The sequence below is a fragment of the Chlorocebus sabaeus genome, chromosome 1, assembly GCF_047675955.1.
Source record: "Chlorocebus sabaeus isolate Y175 chromosome 1, mChlSab1.0.hap1, whole genome shotgun sequence".
NCBI classification, from domain to species: domain Eukaryota; kingdom Metazoa; phylum Chordata; class Mammalia; order Primates; family Cercopithecidae; genus Chlorocebus; species Chlorocebus sabaeus.
In genome coordinates, this window is record NC_132904.1 from 71,323,031 (window position 1) to 71,343,656 (window position 20,626).

Below are 20,626 nucleotides of genomic sequence, written 5' to 3' on the forward strand. Positions count from 1 at the left end.
GAACATCAAGTTTATTGCTCTTGACTATTTATTCTGTACCAGCATTTTGAAGATTCTTACCCTGACCAAATGCTACAATAACAACAACAACAATATTATCTGTGTACTATATTTATGTTTTATATAATATTTTTACATTCATGATTTTAGTGACTGTTAGTGTCCAGATTTATACTGCATGTTGCTAGAAGTACTGCTTGATCTTTTGAGTAGTACCATGGTAATAAAACACTTTTCTTGCTTTATAATTTAAATATATCTCACTGTTTCTTAAAAGATACTTTGCCTGGTAGCATGAGCAAACTTGGCAGATCAGGGAACTCCAAAAGCCTTCCATAAAAACAGTAATAATTGACAAAAACAGCCAACACCAACTTTATTGGAACTCTGGAAACTAATCAAAAGTTTATAGCAAATAAGCAGTGTTCAATCTAGAAAAAACACACGTGGTGACTCATGCCTGTAATCCTAGCACTTTGGGAGGCTGAGGTGGGAGGACTGCTTGAGCCTAGGAGTTTGAGACCAGCGAGGGCAACATAGTGAGACCTTGTCGCTACTAAAAATTTTTAAAATCAGCCAAGCATAGTGATACATGCCTGTAGTTCCAGCTACTCAGGAGGCTGAGGTGGCAGGATCTCTTGAGCCCAGGAGATAGAGGCTTCAGTTAGCCATGATCACTTAATTGCACTCCAGCCTAGGCAACAGAGTTAAGACCCTGTCTCAGAAAAAAAAAAAAAAAAAAGAAAGGAAAGAAAGAAAAGAAATGAAAAGAACACCGGAATCTTGGCATCTAAGGAACTCTGTCAGATCACTAACTGACCACTAAGCTAACAGAACAGAGAATTCATTGGCCACGTATGACAAAAAATAGACTTTATAAAATCAGTTCAAAAAAGTCACTAAACAAATAACAGCTATAACAGCAACCACAAACCCAGGGGTAGGGAGAGAATCTGATTTTCATAGTCGCCACCTTATAATATTCAAAATGCAAAAAATATGAGGCATAGGAAGCACGAAACAATGACCCATACACAGGAAAAAAGAAACCGATAGAAAATGTCCCAAAGGAAGCTGAGACATTTGACATTTTTAATGTGGACTTTAAATCATATGCTCAAGAGCTAAAGGAACTATGGGCAAAGAACTAAAGGAAACCATGAAAAACAATGTCCTAAGTAGACAGTATCAATAAAGAGAAATGATGAAAAAGGAATCAAATAGAAATTCTGGACCTGAAAAATACAGTGACAGAACAGATTTGAACAGGCAGAATAATTAACTAATATGAATATAGGTCAATTGAGATTATCCAATCTGAGAAACAGAAATAAAAAAGAATAAAGAAAAATGAACAGAGCCTAAGAAATCTGTGAGACACCGTTAAGTGTACCAATATACACAAAATGGTAGTCCCAGAATGAGAGAGAAAGGGGCAGAAAGAATATTTGAAGTAATAATGACCAAACACTAACCAAATTTAATGAAAGACATAAGTCTACACATCCAAGAAGTTCTGTGACTCCAAAGTAGGATAAAGACGTCTATACCAAGACACATTATAATCAGACTGTTGAAAGCCAAACAGAATACTGGAAATAGCAAAGATCACAAATCACTATACCAGATATAATAATCATGAAAAAGTTTGAAATATTGTGAGAATTACCAAAATGTGACACAGAGACAAAAAGTGAGCACATGCTGTTGGAAAAATGATGCTGATAGACTTGCTTGATACAGGGTTGCCGTGAATCTTCAGTTTGTAAAAAATGCAGTATCAGCAATGTGCAATAAAGCAAAGGACAAAAAAGAAAGGGATGCCTGTATAAGACCTAGAAAACAAATAGCAGAAGTCCTTCATCAGCAATTACATTAAATGTAAATTGATTAAACTCTGCAATTAAGAGGAAGAGATTAGGAGAATGGATTTAAAAAAGAAATGATTCGGATATATGCTGAGACACACCTTAGATCCAAAGACAAAAATACGTTGATAGTGAAAAGATGGAAAGATATTTCATGCAAACAGTAAATAAGAGAGCTGGAGTAGCCATACTAATATCAGACAATATAGACTTCAGGTTAAAAATTGTTACAAAAGACAAGGAAATATATTATATAATGATAAAAGGATCAACTCAACAAGAATTCTTCTGAAGTGCACATGGAACATTCTCCAGTATAGACTGTATGTTAGACCATAAAACAAGTCTCAATATATTTTAAAAGGTTGAAATAATAACTATATTTTTTACCACAATGGAATGAAACTAGAAATTGATAGGAAGAAAACTGGAAAATTAACAAATATGTGGAAATGAAACAACACATTCTTTAAAACCAGTGGGCCAAAGAAGAAGTCACAAGAGAAATTAGAAAATGCTTTGAGAGGAATGAAAATAAAAACCTTCCTGGATATATATATGCTCTTAAGACTGAACCAGGAAGAAATTGAATCCCTCAATAGACCAATAATGAGTTTTGAAATTGAGGCAATAAGGAGTAGCCTACCAACCAAAAAAGCCCAGGACAAGACATTCACAGCTGAATTCTACCACAGGTACGACAATGAGTTGATGCCATTTCTACAGCAACTATTCCAAAAAATTGAAAAGGAGGGATTCCTCCCTAACTCATTCTATAAGGCCTGCATCATCCTGATACCAAAACCTGGAAGAGATACAACAAAAAAGAAAACTTCAGGCCAGTATCCTTGATAAACATTAATGCAAAAATCCTCAATAAAATACTGGCAAACCAAATCCAGCAGCACATCAAAAAGCTTATCCATCATGATCAAGTAGTCTCCATCCCCTGTGTGTTAATCTGTTTTCACACTGCTATAAAGAACTGCCTGAGACTAGGCAATTTATAAAGAAAAGAAGTGTAATTGACTCACAGTTCCATGTGGCTGGGGGAGGCCTCAGGAAACTTACGATCATGGTGGAAGGCAAAGCAGGCACTTTCTTCACAAGGTGGCAGGAGGGAGTGAATGAATGAAGGGGGAAGAGGCCCTTATAAAACCGGAAGATCTTGGCCAGAAGCAATGGCTCACACCTGTAATCCCAGCACGTTGGGAGGCTGAGGTGGGCAGATCACTTGAAGTCAAGAGTTCGAGACTAGCCTGGCCAACATAGTGAAACTCCATCTGTACTAAAAATAGAAAAATTAGCTGGGCATGAAGTGACATGCGCCTGTAATTCCAGCTACTCCGGAGACCGAGACATGAGAATTGCTTGAACCTGGGAGGTGGATATCACAGCGAGCCAAGATTGAACCAATTCTCTACTGCCTGGGTGACAGAGCAAGACCCCACCTCGTAAATACGTAAATAAATAAAACCATCAGATTTCATAAGAACTCACTATCATGTGAACAGCATGGGGGAAACCACCCCCATGATTCAGTTACCACCACCTGAACTCTTCCTTGACACATGGGGATTATGAGGTTTATAATTCAAGATGAAATTTGGGTGGGAACACAAAGCCTAACCATATCATTCCACCCCTGGCCATTCCCAAATCTCATGTCCTCACATTTCAAAACACACACCTTTCCAACAGCCCCCCAAAGTCTCATCTGAGACAAGGCAAGTTCCTGCTGCATATGAGCCTGTAAAATCAAAAGCAAGTTAGTTATTTCATAGATGCAATAAGAGTATAGGCATTGGGTAAATACACCCATTCCCAATGGGAGAAATTGGGCAAAATAGAGGGCCATGCAAGTCTGTAATCCAGCAGGGCAGCCAAATCTTAAAACTCCAAAATGATCTCCTTTGACTCCATGTCTCACATTCAGGTCACACTGGTGCAAGAGGTGGGCTCCCAGGGCCTTGAGCGGCTCTGCCCTTGTGGCTTTGCAAGGTACAGCTCCCTCTCTGGCTGATTTCATGGGCCGGCATTGAGTGTTTACGGCTTTTTTAGGTACATGGTGTAAGTTGTCGGTGGATCTACCATTCTGGGGTCTGGAGGAAGGTAGCCCTCTTTACCACAGCTCCCCTAGGCAGTGCCCCAATGGGGATTCAGTGTGGGGGCTCCAACCCCACATTTCCCTTCCATACTGCCCTAGCAGAGGTGCTCCAGGCTCCACCCCTGCAGCAGACTTCTGCCTGGACATCCTTGCATTTGCATACATTGTGTAATCTATGTGAAAGTTCCTAAACCTCATTTCTTCACTTATGTGCACCTACAGGCCCAATACCACATGTAAGACACCAAGGCTTGGGGCTTATACCCTCTGAAACAATGGCCTGATCTGTACATTGGCCCCTTTTAGCCATGGCTGGGGCATGGGCACCAAGAGACTTCACAAAGCAGCAAGGCCCTGGGCCCAGCCCACAAAACCATTTTCTCCTCCTAGTTTTCTGGCCCTGCAGTGGGAGGGCTTGCTGTGAAGACTTCTGACATGTCCTGAAGACATTTTCCCCATTGTCTTGGCAATTAACATTTGGCTTCTCATTACTTATGCAAATTTCTGCAGCTGAGTTTTTGTTTTCTGTTGCTCCATCAGACTGGAAATTTTCCAAACACTTATGCTCTGCTTTCCTTTTCAACATAAGTTCCAATTCCAGACCATCTCTGTGTGAATTATGGGGATTATAATTCAATATGAGTTTTGGGTGGGGACACAAAGCCTAATGATGTCACCCAAGATGCAAGGGTGGTTCAGCGTAGGCAAATCAATAAATGTGATTCTTCACGTAAACAGAACTAAAGACAAAAACTACATGATTATCTCAATAGATGCAGAAATGGCCTTCAATAAAATTCAACATCCCTTCATGTTGAAAACTCTCAACTAGGTGTTGAAGGAACATACCTCAAAATAATAAAAGCCATATATGACAGACCCACAGCCAGTATGATTCTGAATGGGCAAAAGCTGGAAGCATTCCCCTTGAAAATAGGGACAAGACAAGGATGCCCTTTCTCACCACTCCTATTCAGCATAGTAATGGAAATTCTAGCCAGGGCAGTCAGGCAAGAGAAAGAAATAAAGCGTATTCAAATAGGAAGAAAGGAAGTCAAACTGTCTTTGTTTGCAGATGACATGATTCTATATCTAGAAAACACCATTGTCCCAGCCCAAACGCTTCTTAATCTGATAAGCGGCTTCAGCAAAATCTCAGGATACAAAATCATTGTACAAAAATCACTAGCATTCCTATACACCAGTAGCAGGTAACCAGACAGCCAAATTATGAATGAACTCCCATTCACAATTGACACAAAAAGAAAAAAATACCAACGAATATGGCTAACAAGGGAAGGCAGGACCTCTTCAAGGAGAACTACAAACCACTGCTCAAAGAAATCAGAGATGACACAAACAAATGGAAAAACATCGCATGCTCATGGATAGGAAGAATGAATATCATTAAAATGGCCATACTGCCCAAAGCAATTTATAGATTCAATTCTATTCCCATTAAACTACATTGACATTCTTCACAGAATTAGAAAAAACTATTTTAAAATTCATATGGAACCAAAACCATTTAAAATTCATGTGGAACCTGAATATTCAAGACAATTCTTAGCAAAAAGAAAAAAGCTGGAGACATGACGCTACCTGACTTCAAACTATACTACAAGGCTGCCATAACCAAAACAGCCTGATATTTATACAAGGACAGACCGATGGAACAGAATAGAAAATCCAGAAACAAGACTGCATACCTACAACCATATGATCTTAGATAAACCTGACAAAAACAATGGGGAAAGGATTCCCTATTTAGTAAGTGGTGCTGGGAGAACTGGTGAGCTGTATGCAGAAAACTGAAACTGGACCCCTTCCTTACACCATACAAAAAATTTAAAAATCAACTCAAGATGGATTAAAGACTTAAATGTAAATCCCAAAACTATAAAAACCTTAGAACAAAATCTAGGCAGTACCATTCAGGAGCATAGACAGGGGCAAAGATTTCATGACGAAAGTGTCAAAAGCAATTGCAACAAAAGTAAAATTGACGACTTGGATCTAATTAAACTAAAGACCTTCTGCCCAGCAAAAGAAACTGTCATCAGAGTGAACAGACAACCTACGGAATGGGAGAAAAATTTTGCAATCTATCCATCTGACAAAGGTCTAGCATTCAGCATCTACAAGGAACTTAAACAAATTTACAAGAAAAAAAAAAAAGCCACCCCAGTAAAAAGTGGACAAAGCTTGAATAGACACTTCTCAAAAGAAGACATACATGTGGTCAACCAGCATATGAAAAAGAGCTTGACATTACTGATCCTTAGAGAAATGCAAATCAGAACCGTAATACCATCTCACACCAGTCAGAATGGCTATTATTAAAAAGTCAAAAAACAACAGATGCTGGCAAGTTTGTGGAGAAATGAAACACTTTTACATTGTTGGTGGGAGTGTAAATTAGTTCAACCATTGTGGAAGACAGTGTGACGATTCCTCAAAAACCTAGAGGCAGAAATACCATTCGACCCAGCAATCTCATTACTAGGTATATACCCAAAGGAATATGTATCATTCCCTCATAAAAATACAGGCACGTATATGTTCATTGCAGCACTGTTCACAACAGCAAAGACATGGAACCAACCTAAATGCCATTCAGTGATAGACTGAATAAAGAAAATGTGGTACATATACCCCCATGGAATACTATGCAGCCATTAAAAGGAACAAGATTATGTCCTTTGCAGGGGCATGGATGGAGCTGGAAGCCATCATTCTCAGCAAACTAATGCAGGAACAGAAAACCAAACACTACATGTTTTCATTTATAAAGTGGGAGCCGAATGATGAGAACTCATGGACACGTGGGGAAACAACACACACTGAGGCCTGTAGGAGGATGGGGGTGGGAGGAGGGAGACCATCAGGAAAAATAGCTAATGGATGCTGGGCTTAATACCTTGGTGATGGGATGATCTGTGCAGCAAACCACTATGACACAAACCTGCACATCCTGCACATGTACCCCTGAACTTAAAAGTTAGAAAAAGGTAAAAATAAAACCCGTACCTCAAAACTTACTGAATGTAAAGAAAGCAGTGCTCAGAGGGAAATTTATAGCTGTAAAGGCGTACATTATAAAAGATCTAAGACTAAACACACAGAGTAGACTAAACACAGAAAACAAAATGAAAGAAATAATAAAGATTACATTGAAGATTAACGGAGAATAGGAAAACAATAGAATGAATGAAACCAAAAGTTGGGTCCTTTGGTAAGATCAACAAAATTGACAAATTTTTAACAACTGGTCAAGAAAAAAGAGAAGACTCAAATTACCAAAATTAGGAAGAAAAATGATGACATTACTGACATTATAGAATTAAGAAGGATTATAGACTATGAACAATTTTATGCCAACAGATTAGATAATTTAGATGAAATGTACCAGTTCCTAGAGTGAATGTAATGAAATGTACCAGTTCCTAGAAACATGTGAAGTACCTGAGGAAGTTGAAAATCTGGATTGACCTATATAAAGAGGTTGAACCCAGAATAATAATAATAATAATAATAATAATAATAATAATCCAACAATGAAACCTGAGGGCCAGATGGCTTCACTGGTGATTCTACCAAACAAATAAGAATTAATATGAATCCTGACACTCTCCCAAAAATTAGAAGAATAAATATTCTGTGAGGTAAGCATTACCCTGATACCAAAGCCGGACAGATATTTCATAAGAAAACTATAGGCCAAGATCTCTTAGGAATATAGATAAAAATTCTTCAGCGAAAATACCAGCCAACAAAATCCAGCAGCATTTTTTAAAAAGAATTATATACCATGACCAAGCGGGATTTATTCCAAGAATGCAATGGTGTTTCAGCGTATGAAGATCAATGTAATGTACCATTTTAGTAGAATGAAGGGGAAAAAAGCTCAGTAGACACACACAAAAAAGTGACAAAATCTTATACCCTTTCATGAGAAAAATGCTGAACATGTAGGAAAGTAAGAGAACTTCATCAATCTTATAAAAGGAATCTATGAAAAACCCACAGCAACAGCATACTTAGTGGTGAAAGAGAAAACTTTCCTCCCAGTAGCAGGAACAAGATAAATGATGTCTACTGTTGCCACTTTTGTTCAACTTGTACTGGAAATTTTAGCCAGAAAAATTGGGCAAGAAAAATAAAAGGCATCCAGATGGCAAAGGAAGAAGTAAGACTATCTCTCTTTACATATGACATATTATTCACAAAAAATCCTAAAGAATCCATGAAATAATTGTTAAAGCTGATAGCCAGATTTTAGCAAAGCTGCAAGATATAAGCTCACCACACAAAAATCAGTTGCATTTCTATACACTAGCAATGAACAACCCAAAAAGGTAACTATGAAAACAATTCAGTTTACGATAGCATCAAAAAATAGAATACTTATGAATAAATTTAACCGCAGTAGTGCAAGACTTGTATGCTGAAAACTACAAAATGTTGTTGAAAGAAATTAAAGATCTAAGTAAAACAAAAGACCGACCTCCTGTGCTCATGGATTAGAAGACATAACATTGTTAAGATGGCAATACTCTTGAAGTCATTTTACAGATTTAGTGTAACACCTATTAAAATTCCAATGATCTTTTTTGCAGAAATGGACAAACGTACCAAAATACATATATGAATTTTCAGAGGATCCCAAATAGTTAAAACAATCTTGAAGGAAAAGAAAAGAACAAAGGTGGAAGACTCACAACTCCTGATTTCAAAACTTACTGCAAAGTATAGCAATCAAAATAGTGTGGTACTGGAATAAGGGTAGACATGTAAATCAATGGAATAGAGTTGAAAGTCCAGAAATAAACCCATACATCTGTGGTCAACTGATTTCCAACAAGGGTGCCAAGACCATTCAGTGGGGAAAGAATAGCCACTTTACATATGGTGATGGTATAACTGGATATCTACATGCAAAAGAATGAAGTTGGACCCCAACCTCATACCACATACAAAAATGAACTCCAGATGGATCAGATACCTCAATGTAAGTGCTTAAACTATAAAACTCTTAGAAGAAAACACTTGAGGAGTTCAGTTGTATAATAACTGCTCTCTTACAGCACTTATGCTATAGTGGTAGACTTCAGTGTCTAGATGCTCCTTTCAGTGAAGGTTGTCTTTTGATCAATCTGTCTCTAATGCTTTGCACAGAGTTGGTGCTCAGTAAAAAGTCCGTTGATCAAATATGAATGGGAGAGATAATGACAATTTCAGCTATATTAAAGTTTATCAAAAAGATTTTAGATTGTCAGAATTTTTTTTTGCTTCATTGTGTGCTTGGTCACTGCAAGTGTGTTTCCTCCCTGGGCCTTTTCTTTTGCCAAAATGGAGTTTATGGGGCATGTGAAGATGTTCTCCCCAACTGCAGGTAGTTGTCATGTGTGTATCTGATAACGCAGGATTGAAAACAGTGATTTTCAATTTGACTGTTTTACACCTCACAAAATGGATTTATAGCCTGTTTTTAAAAATTATATTAAGCTATGTCTTAATTATATAATATTTGGAACTTAAGGTCTAGATCCAGCCTCAGTTTGAATACCTCTAATGGCATGGAGCTCACTGTCTTCCCAGGCAACTATCAGTGAACTGCTCTATTGAAAGTTACAAAGGTCTCTTTCAGGTTGATCAGAAAATCTTTTCCTCTTGGTGTCTGCTTATTTCACCAATGGAATCACACCAAGCAATTGATATATTTGAAGTAACAATGCTTCAAATTTTAAAAATCTCTCAATTTTGTATCCCTTTCTTCTAACCTAAGGTATATATTATTTACCACAGCATTTTAATCTGCCATACAGTATGCTTCTGGGTGGCTTACACCACTGACAGTTTCTGTGACTTCTAGGAATGCAAATGAATATCAATATTTTTTAAAGTAAACTACCAATCAAACTGACTTTTACACAGCTGCTTTTGTAGGGGGATGTTGAAATTTTCTACCTGCTCCAAAATGTATTTCCCACTAGATAGTACAACTTTCACATCTTTCATTTGGGTTAAATGTTGAATTTCTTGGTACAGTGCAAGCATGTGATACAGGCTGGCCACCGCTTTCTCCTGTTAACACTATGTGGCCATAAGACATAGGATGGGAGGGTTTTGAATGGGAGGAATAACACAGAAACACTGGAATAGAAGCCCTTATGAGTGGGTAGGACATGCTACCCACTCTACCTACTAGAGATGTAGGGAGAAGATAGGCACCTTGGGAAGATACCTTACCTCCTTTTCAAGTTTTCTTCGAGCTAATAAATATGTTTCTTCGAGCATAGTAAAACTCTGAAAACAAGTTTTTTGCTACAAAAGAGTAGATATGATGCATTCCATTTCAAAGCTAAATCGAATCATTTGAAGAAATAATTTCTGTTTGAGTCCATCTTGACTTATGGCAAATTCGTGTTTATCCTTTGAAATGAACATGCTACAGGAAGACATTTCCAACCCAGATCTCACTTCATCCCAGGTTATGAAGAACTCTCTCTCTGTTATACCATTTCTGCTTCCTATGCATACTTTTTTTTTGTTGTGCCCTTTCACTGTATTGTATTTATTTATTTGCCCACTGGACTCTAATTCCTTGAAGACCTAGACTGTGTCTCATTCTTCTCTGTATTCTCAGTGCATGGATAGTGGCCATCAGTGTTTGGCATACATATAGTAAGTATATGATACATGCTTGGTGAACAGACATATATTTAGACAAGAGTTGAGGAATGGAAACAAAGGCAAGTGAGAAATTAAGTGTCCCTACTTGTTTCTGGGGCAGGTGACAGTCATCTGCATATAATTCTAACATAGATTTACATATGATCCTGGGACAACTGTTAATAGATATCCACATACAAAAGGATAAAGTTGGGCTCCAACTTCACACCATTTTGAGTTACAAAATTTAACTCAAAATGGACCAAAGACCTAAACTTAAGAGTCAAAATGATAAAACTCTTAGAAGAAAACACTTGGGAAGTTTAGTTGCATACTAACTGCTGTCTTATGGCACTTACTATGCTATAGTGTAGTGGACTTCAGTATATAATCCAAGTACTGTGGAGTTTGGTTTGGGTTATAAACTCATTGTCATAAAGACAAAAATCATGTTTTCTTTAAACCTCTGAAATCACTAGGATTTAGGCCTTTGAAAGCTCAAATGTAATGGATTAAAGGAGAGACTACATTTGACTCTGTACATAAAGATCTAATGCACTGCTGTGCATTTTTGTAAGAACTTCAATATTTGTTTTGTGCTTGATTTAGATTGAAGAGAGGTTTGGGTCTAATAAAAAGAAAAATCTGTTGCTTGTAAAGGTGATTTAACATTGTATCACACTATTAAGGATAGTGAAGTATCTCTACATCTCTCTAAGCATGTTCAAAAGAGCCACTGGTTCTGCCTCCTTTTGGCAGGGTCTAGTTTGGAAACAAAACCTTGAACCAAATAGTGCTCCTCTCCGGAGCACTCTCTTTGTGCAGAGTTTCTTCTCAGAATGTATTTTGTTAATAAATTAACTCATTCCTATTGTAGCTGCCCAAGGGAATTCTTTCTTGGTGAGTGGCTTAGAAAGCAAAAAGATACCGTCATCCTTTTTCCTTACCTAGTATATAGACTAATTTTGACTACTTGTTTTTTATTTATTCTTTTTTTAGGAAGCTAAACTCCAAGGTGGAAAGGAGTCAGAGCTGTAGTGACACAGCCCAGGAAAGAGCAAAGAGCAGACTCAGAGCAGCTCCAGGCAACAAAGCCAAGGTACACCTCAGCCACAGACCTCCGGGGCTTGCGAGGCCTGCCTCATCACCCCCTCTGCACACAGTCACAAAATAAACTATTCCAGAAGAGAAGCAGAATGAGCTGAGGCATATTAGTTATGCTGGAGAAGTCCACAAACAGAGGTGAAGGAAGAAAGTTTGAATTAGTAGCCCGATGGGTAGAATAAGGGCTAATAGAGAATCCCCCCTTCTTTTTTTTTTAAGAGACAGAGTCTCACTCTGTCACCTAGGCTGGTGTGCAGTGGTGCAACCATAGCTCACTGCAGCCTCAGACTCCTGGGCTTAAGTAGCCTTTCTCACCTCAGCCTCCCAAGTAGCTGGGACTGCAGGCACATGCCACTACACCTGGGTAATTTTTTAATTTTTTGTAGAGATGGGATCTTGCTATGTTGTCCAGGCTGGTCTCAAAGTGATACACCTGCCTCAGCTTCCCAAAATGATGGGATTACAAGACTTTGGGAGGTATGAGCCACCATGCCTGGACAAGAAACCTTTTTTAAAGCTTTAGATAAGTTTTTTTTCCCCCTACATATTTTCAGTCTTATTAATTGTTTGAAGTATGTAGGATTTTCTGCTAAATGGTATGCTTTCTAAGTTAGGGATTTTCTCCCCTTCTTGGGCTCACGTTACCCTTCATCCCTTTTCTTGTCCTCCCCTTCCCTGTCGCTCCACCATCATAAAGGAATGATGAAGGAAAATGTGTATGTATGTGTGTATGAATGCATAATCTTTTTAATTTCTTTCAGGTCACAACTATGACTCCAGCCTCCAACCCCATCATTGGTGTCCTCTTGTCAACTCAAAACAACCGCTGCCTCTCAGCCCCTGACTTAACCATCGAAAAGCGTCTACCCTTCAGCTCCCTTTCATCCTTGGCTTCCCTGCATAAGCCAGAGCGTTCTATCAGCCCTGAGAGCAATGACAGCATCTCCGAAGAACTAAACCATTTCAAGCCCATTGTCTGCTCACCATGTACCCCTCCCAAAAGACTCCCTGATGGCCGTGTGCTAAGTCCCCTCATCATCAAATCAACTCCACGCAACCTAAACAGAAGCCTGCAGAAGCAGACTTCTTATGAGGCCAGTCCACGGATCCTCAAAAAGTGGGAACAGATCTTTCAGGAGCGACAAATCAAAAAGACCCTGTCAAAAGCCACTCTTACCTCTCTGGCTCCTGAAATGGGGGAAGACTTACTAGGCTCTGAAGGTATCCATTCTAGCAAGGAGAAGCCACTTGTGGCTGTAAATACAAGATTGTCCAGTGGGCAGGTCCTCTCTGAGTATACTGGACCCATCTCTGCTGATCTTGATTATTTCCCCTCTGTTAGCCAAACAAAAGCAGAACAGGACAGTGATAATAAAAGTAACACTGAGATCCCACTGGAAACCTGCTGTTCCTCAGAACTCAAAGTGGGAGGCAGTGGGACTTCTTTGGAGAGGGAGCAGTTTGAGGGCTCAGGGTCAACTCCAGATGCCAAGTTAGACAAAACCTGTATAAGCAGAGCCATGAAAATCACCACAGTTAATTCAGTGCTACCCCAAAACAGTGTTTTGGGTGGAGTCCTCAAAACAAAGAAACAATTGAAGACATTAAATCATTTTGATCTGACTAATGGTGTTCTAGTCGAGAGCCTAAGTGAAGAGCCACTTCCTCCTTTGCGTCGAGGCCGGAAAAGACACTGTAAGACCAAGCACTTGGAACAAAATGGCTCCCTTAAAAAACTGCGACAAACCAGTGGTGAGGTGGGTCTGGCCCCAACAGACCCAGTCCTGCGAGAGATGGAGCAGAAACTTCAGCAAGAGGAAGAGGACCGACAGTTGGCTCTGCAGTTGCAGCGCATGTTTGACAACGAGAGGCGGACTGTGAGCCGGCGAAAAGGAAGTGTGGATCAGTATCTCCTACGGTCCAGCAACATGGCCGGGGCCAAGTAGCACCTAATGAACAGTGTTACCTAGTTTTAAAAGGTCTTTGGCCTTGATCATTTATCCTGAAGAGCTGAGTGTTCTCACTTTGGTTTTATTTTAATGGCAAAACACTGTCTCACATGGTTCTGAGAGGTTCCAGGGCCTTTGTAGTCAATATCCAAGGGAGCAGATTTCCGTTTCTCTGTGACCCAGGCCAGAAGCCTAAGTGACCCATCCCTAAGGGCTTCTGGGCCAAACCTGGCAGCACCCACTGGGAATGAGATTTGGAACAGCCTCATTCAGGAACATAATGGCCACAGTTAGTAATGGTAAAGAGGGGATACCTTCTTAAACTGATAGACTTCCTGACTTCTTTCAGCAGGGTATTGTTTTAAATCAGCCTTGCAGATAAAAATTAATTACATCTTTTTCAAAGAAGTGAACAGTTCCTTGGCAGATACAAAATGATAATGGTTATGTTCCTCTCTGCCGCCCCTTGCCAAAAAATAAATACCTATCTATATCAGTTAAGCTTATGCCTTTACGAAAGTTAATTTACGTTCTCTGTTTAAAAAAATAACATTTGGTGAATGCTATATAGTTGACAGAACACATTTACAGACATTATTTAATTTAGTGTTTCCAAGAGACCTCTCATGTAATTGGCATTAGCCCCATTTTTAGATAATGAAACTGCAGCGCAGATGTTCCAGTTCTCTCAACTACTAAGAGGCATAACCCATGGGTTTTCTAAAGGTTTCCCAAATAGATTACGACCTAAGGGTATGCCAGGGGAGCCTAGGGGAAGCTAGACTGGGCATTGAACACTGATAGTGCAAAATCCACATGCAAACAAGATCGACAGGGTAGATAAACATATACTGTGCATTATCCCCATCCCCCACAGTTTACAGCCTTCTGCTTTTCTGGGGGTTACAGCCTATGAGACAAACTCTAATCAGGCTTAATTACTACTTTTCACATGGCCAAGGGTTATCTGCAATGTTGATCTAAAATCCGAAAAATTTGCCCTGAAGTCAGGCAAAGAACAATACTGAAACTCCATACTATGGAAACAAGGTATCTAGCTGGATGCAGCTGGTAAATTCAGTCCCATGGACCTTTGGGGGTTTATTTTCCTTAGCAGCTGACACCATGTGTCTTTTGCATCCCTGGTGGTGCTTGGTGCTTCTGCCCATCTGGGCTCGTTGAGAATAGGGATCAAGGTATGATTTTAGGGAATTTCTGATGGGCTGGCATTCCCCATGTATGTATAAGTTGTTACTATAAAGTCATGTGACTGGCATTTTAACAGACCTTCCAGAGCTTATATATCCCAATATATGTTGTCTCCTTTGAGTAGCCCCAGCAGGATACTGCTTAGTTTTTCCAATGCCATTGGTGAAAGCATTTCTGGAACTGTCTTCAAAGACTAGAAACACTGACTCCCAAAATGCTAGAACTGGAAGGGACCTTAATGGTTATCTATTCCAGCCTACTCCTAAGGAGGTCCTCAGCTTCTAGACCTAGAAGCCGAAGCCCAGAACAGTGACCCATTGATTAAGTCAGATAGTATAACTCCTTTTAAGTGTTCGCAGATTTGCCTTCTTTTTCTTAGGGCAAATCTTCAGTGTTTTGTGGTGGTTTGTGGTTAGGAGAGAGAATTTAAAGTCTGAGACTAGTCGGCAGCTATTTGAAGCCTCTGGGAAAGAAGGTGGCTTATCAAGTGGGTTTGCAGTAACAAATGGAGTGCTGCTGTAAAGCAGAGCCATTTTCTTGTGCAGCTCATAGTTCCCAAACAGTTCCCAAAGAGAAGTTCCAGAGATGTCTTAAACATTGTGGTCATCATTGAGATAGGTAGAATCTCTTTGATGACTCCTTCGGTGGGGAACATCACTCACCTGAATGTATGTATTCTGTGTTCTGTGTGTGTGTGCGCGCACATGTGCAGATGTATGTTTTAAAAACATATGTCAATCTCATGATTTTATAGTCACACCACTCCAGTTTTAGGCCCTACCAACAACTTATGTTCTCCAAGGGCTGCTGGAGGGCGTGTTTGTGCCCAAAACAGAAGAGCTGGCTGTGGTTTACAGAAGACAGGGAGGGTGACCTTACCATAAATGCTCTTAGAGGAAACTTACCAGTTACTGCCATTTCACGCATTTCCTTTTTGATCTTAGTAAATATTATTGGAAGGCAAGTCTTGTTGGTAGGAGCAAAAACACTTATTTTTCCACTTGCCATCTTTTTCTATATCTCCAGTAATTCGAAAAACACTTTTCAGTTGGAATTGATTTTTGTCTTTGGTAAAAAGAAATATTTTTAATAGATAAAAGATATATATTTTAAATATTTCCCCAAATACTTTCATTTTAAGAATTGCATAGCAGTTGCAACAAGTGCAGAGTGAAGAACAAATTCTTGTTAAGCAAATATTCCAAACACTAGGTCCAGCTTACTGCCTTTCCCCCCTTGTACCTACAGTGATGCCTAGGATGGTATTGGCAGTTGTTTTCTGAACTTCCTGCTGAGCAACGGTCCTTCAAATATAGGTAGAGTGATCTAGGTTAAGGAGGGCGGAGGCAACAGTCCTTCAAATATAGGTAGAGTGGTCTAGGTTAAGGAGGGCGGAGGCTTGATCTTTAATCAGGTTGTCTTTGGAGAAAGGAAAAACCACTAAGATAATCTATCTGTATTTTAAGATGTTTCCCATCCTTAGTAACTAAAACCTGAATGCTTTTTCTTTCTGAAAACTCTCCCTCTCTCCTTCCATGATTGTGAAGTTGATTACAAGTCGATATGTTAATATGGATTATTTGGGGTAAACGAAAAGGACAAGGAAGGAAACAGAACGATGAGGAGGGTTTGTGAGCTAGAATAAGAGGTGCAGGATTTCACAAATTCCTCACAAATCATTGAAGTTGACCACACAAATTACCCATGTCTTACTCTGTTCCTTGTACATATGCAGTCTGTGGGTTTTTTTCTTATTAAAGGGGAAGGTATGAGGTGGGAGGGTGAAGGTCAGTCTGAGGGGAAATCCAAGAAATGTGGTGCCCTCAGAAGGGGGCTGTCAGCTCCTTTCCATAGAGAGGGAAACATACTTTGAGAAAATGTTCTTGACCTGTTGATTGTATGTGCTGGAAGAAGTCATCTGGGCCGGTTGGGTTGGTAGCAAATCAGGGGACTATGTATCCAGCTCCTGGCCCCTTTCATATAATTGCCTCTGTTTTAAAAAGGTGAAGTCTTGTTGGGTGAGGCTTGCCGGGAAAACTCCTAAGTGGCTTCACTTATTTTTTAAATTTTAATTTAATTTTTAAATTTTTGCTTGAAAGAAGCACTGGTAATAAGTGTTTTATTTTTTGTTCATTTTCCCTAAAGGAAAAATGTCCTTAAGAGATTAAAGCTCTTAATTGATTACTGTCTGGTTACAAACTGGCAAACTGACTAAAATGGGAAGCTGCCACCATGCCTGACTCATGCAGCTGATGACCGAAGGCTATTCATCCTTTCTTTTCTATTTGACAAACATTTACTGAGCTTCAAACTTGTGCCAGCCCTGAGCTGGACTGTGGAGATAAGGCAGTTCCTGCTCTTGAGGAGCTCGATGTCTAATGGAATGCATTTGAATGTATGTGTGGCTGGGGAGTTTATTTATAGTCTTAGGAAAGCCATTTCTGGTCCCATTTGGATACTGCCCAGCACCCAGCAGGCTGCATTCTACATTTTAGAGACCCCATCGGTATTTGTGAATTTGCACCATTGCTTTTCTTTTACTAAGTCATGTTATGGAAGGAGAATGAATTTTCTCTTCTAGTAATTACAGGACATTAACATCTCTTCAGATGCTGCTTTTAGCTTAAGCTCCAAGAAATGAGGTGGGTTGTGGATCACTGACATGGTCAGGGGAGGCCTACACCTCAATTTAGTAACCTCCTAATCTCTCCCCCAACCTGGTCTCTCCTCAGAGCTGGCAGCAACTTGGGATTCCTTTCCTTTTTCCTGCCTAACTTTTCATTGAAATGTCTGGTAGGAGAATGGGAAAAGAGAAGAATCAAAGGCTGGGTCACGGTCATAGAATGTTATAGCTGGAATGGGCATGGAAATCATCCAGGTTAAATTTCTTCTCTGCCCCCCACCCCCACCCCCCGTTTTTTTTTTTAACCAAACGAGGAACTTGCGATCCAGTGCCCTATTTTATAGTGTAGTTTTCTAGTGTCTGAATAATCGTTAAAGTTTGACACACACAGACATAACACACCAATGACGGGGATACCCCCAAATGATTTAGGAGGCTATTTTACTAGCTTTTTCTTCCTGATTTTTTCAGTTAAATATACCTATAGACCCTGAATACATGCTCAGGTAGAGAAAGTCTCCATAGTATAAGTAAGTAATATGAATGTGGAATCTTGGAGAGTGATGTATTTTGATCGGAATAATTTTAATTTAATGATTTTAATTAAGAATTAAAAGCCAGCTAGCCAAATTTTCTTTAAAAACTGGAAACTCACTCTGGTCTTAAATTGTTCTCAGCCACCCTTTTCCTCATCAACCCATAGAGTGGTCTTTTGAACTGGTATCTAAACATAGCTGGTTATGAATTCTCAAAGAGAAAGCAAGTCTGGGGCAGGGTGGTCGTGGGGCAGATTCTAGGGAAAGTGTTGAAGAGATTTTCTTCTGAAGATGATCTAGGAAATGCATCTTTATACATGACTTATCCGCTGTAGCTTTCGGAAGAAGATCATAGAAAAGAGACTAAGATATATGCAAGTGTCACCAGTTTAGAGATTAGTCAAATTACATGAAGGAAAAGTGCCAAGACTGGATGTGCAGATTATTCTATGTATTATCAGTATTTTTTTCCTCCTAAGAAAAAAATTTACTCTCTCCTTTGTGAGTAAATGCCTCCGTAATGCCTTCTGAGTAAGGTGGCAACTTTTAGCCATCATCTTGTGAGAGGCAACCTCAAACTCTGAGCAGACTCCCTCTCTCCCTTTCTGGTGTCTTAAGAACTAGTGTGAAGCCAAGGCAAAGCACGGTTTATCTTCCTTTCCTGTCATTTAATATAAGGTAAAACAGGCAATGAACTCACTCTTCAAATACCATAGTTCAAGAGTAGCTGTTGGCCCTGGTTCCAGATTAATATAGCAGCAGGCAGATTGCCCCTTGGTGGGGCCACCACCCTCCAAAGCTGTGCCACCAATGAGAGCAGGGGTTCTTCCTCATTGGGTTCAAGTTTGCATCAAACATGGTATTACCAACGCTGAGCCTCCAGCAGAGCACTTAAAAGTCCTAGTGAGAGAATAGATACTATGCAAGGGAAAAAAATTTAAATGCCAACAAATAGTAGTTGTTGTTGTTGTTGTTGTTTTTGAGCCTGATATACTGTTTACTCTCAACTCTTTGTACAAATACTGTTGTCCTAAGGGCCTTTTCCCCTCCTGCCTAGAAAATAGGTTGTGTGTTGGTTTTATTCAACCTGCTGTCTGCTTTAGGATTGGAGAAGGTACCTGGATCCTTGTGGACTGCCACTGCTGGCTGCCTCCTCTCCAACTCATCAGAAGAACATTTTGACAAAGACAGAGGACTTGGACCAGGGCATGCCCTGTTGGGGATGCTTCTGTCAGCAAGGACATGGCATGGAATCAAGTGGGCTGATGTGTTGTTATTTAAACAGTACCAAAGCGCATTCTTCAATGTATGTTTGCCTGCTTGAGGTGAGGCCCAAGTTGAGAATACAGTAAAGAAAACTCATGAAAGTGGATGTTCTGTTTCTAGTCAGAGTCTTGTCTCTGGAGAACAATCTCAGACAAAAACATGGGTTAAGCTTAAGCTGTGTGTGGATTGTTGGTGCTGTATGTGCTCTGGGAAATGCCCCATGTTGAATGTCTTGCTTTGGTATTCAGAACGGCGGTAAAGATTAGGAGCAGGGATGGGGTTTCCATGGTATACAACTATGTCTTTTGGCATAAGTTATCTCCAGTTTACAGTTTGCTCCAATTTACTGTCATGTTCACATTCAACCATTCATGCTCCTAATGAAGGAACCAAGAAAGAGTGTGAGTAAAGAATGAATATACAGGATGACACTGTCCCTGCACATTAGGGTTGTACTCAAAAGATCTGGTTTCTAAAAATACCCTTTTTGGAGCCATTGTTCAGGAATTTGTTAAGATCCCCCTGGTGTCAGTTTCTTATACAACAGAGAACAAATGTATCCCTGTTGCATCTGAACTGGAAAACCATTTTTAGAGGGAAGTGTGACAGTGCTGCTGTGGCCTGGGTTCCAAGAAAGAATGCATGTGGCACCCAGTCTATTGCCCTGTGCACCCACTCTTTATTGCCGCTGGGCCAGGCACCCCGTCATGCCTGGCCCAAGGAGGGGAGATCCTAACAAGGGAAGGCCACCTTGTGGCCAGCGAGTGGGGCCTAGCTGAGCTCTGAGGCCTGTGGCCGGCTGGTCAACCTCGAGGTGCAGTCCAGGGCACAGAGCCCTCAGGGAGAGCTGAGGCACAGGCTGGATGGTGCGCACAGCCCCCATGCACAGCCCTAGCCTTGTGAGTCACTGGCTGTGGGCTCCTGGCAGAACTCATCCATGAACTCGAGGAAGCGGCCGAACTTGGGCTGACTCTCACTCAGCGCTGGGCAGGCTGGGGGAAGCGGGGTGGTCCCGAACACTGTCCGCAGAGAGCCACTCACCAGCTGCCGGTAACGTGCTTGAAACTCCTTCAACAGCCTCTTGGCCTCCAGGTACTGCTTGTGGTTCACCAGCCGCCGTTCTGTCCGCCGGTGCAGGACAGCACCTGCAGGAAAAGAAGCCAGGAGAGGCACCAAGCTCACCCTGGTTCCCACCCAGCTGGAAGCAAGAGGATTGGGTCCAGAGACCCTTGGAAAGTGGGATGGCATGACAGGAGGATGCTAAGGGGCTGAAAATGGCCTTTCCGGCT

The 20,626-nt window shown here is 40.3% G+C and overlaps 2 protein-coding genes across 3 annotated transcripts in view; one reads left to right on the forward strand and one right to left on the reverse strand.

Moving 5' to 3' along the window:
- Window positions 1–19,443, forward strand: part of RNF169 (ring finger protein 169) — a 92,224-nt gene extending 72,781 nt beyond the window's left edge. Inside the window, exons 5-6 of the mRNA XM_008020153.3 lie at window positions 11,650–11,749; window positions 12,516–19,443. Coding sequence (XP_008018344.2) covers window positions 11,650–11,749; window positions 12,516–13,700 — 1,285 coding nt within the window. The 3' untranslated portion in view covers window positions 13,701–19,443. The remainder of the gene's footprint in view (window positions 1–11,649; window positions 11,750–12,515) is intronic.
- XRRA1 (X-ray radiation resistance associated 1) overlaps window positions 18,182–20,626 on the reverse strand; it is a 116,793-nt gene continuing 114,348 nt past the window's right edge. For both annotated transcript variants that reach the window (XM_038005467.2, XM_008020148.3), the window contains one exon: window positions 18,182–20,482. In XM_038005467.2, coding sequence (XP_037861395.2) covers window positions 20,229–20,482 — 254 coding nt within the window. In that variant the 3' untranslated portion in view covers window positions 18,182–20,228. The remainder of the gene's footprint in view (window positions 20,483–20,626) is intronic.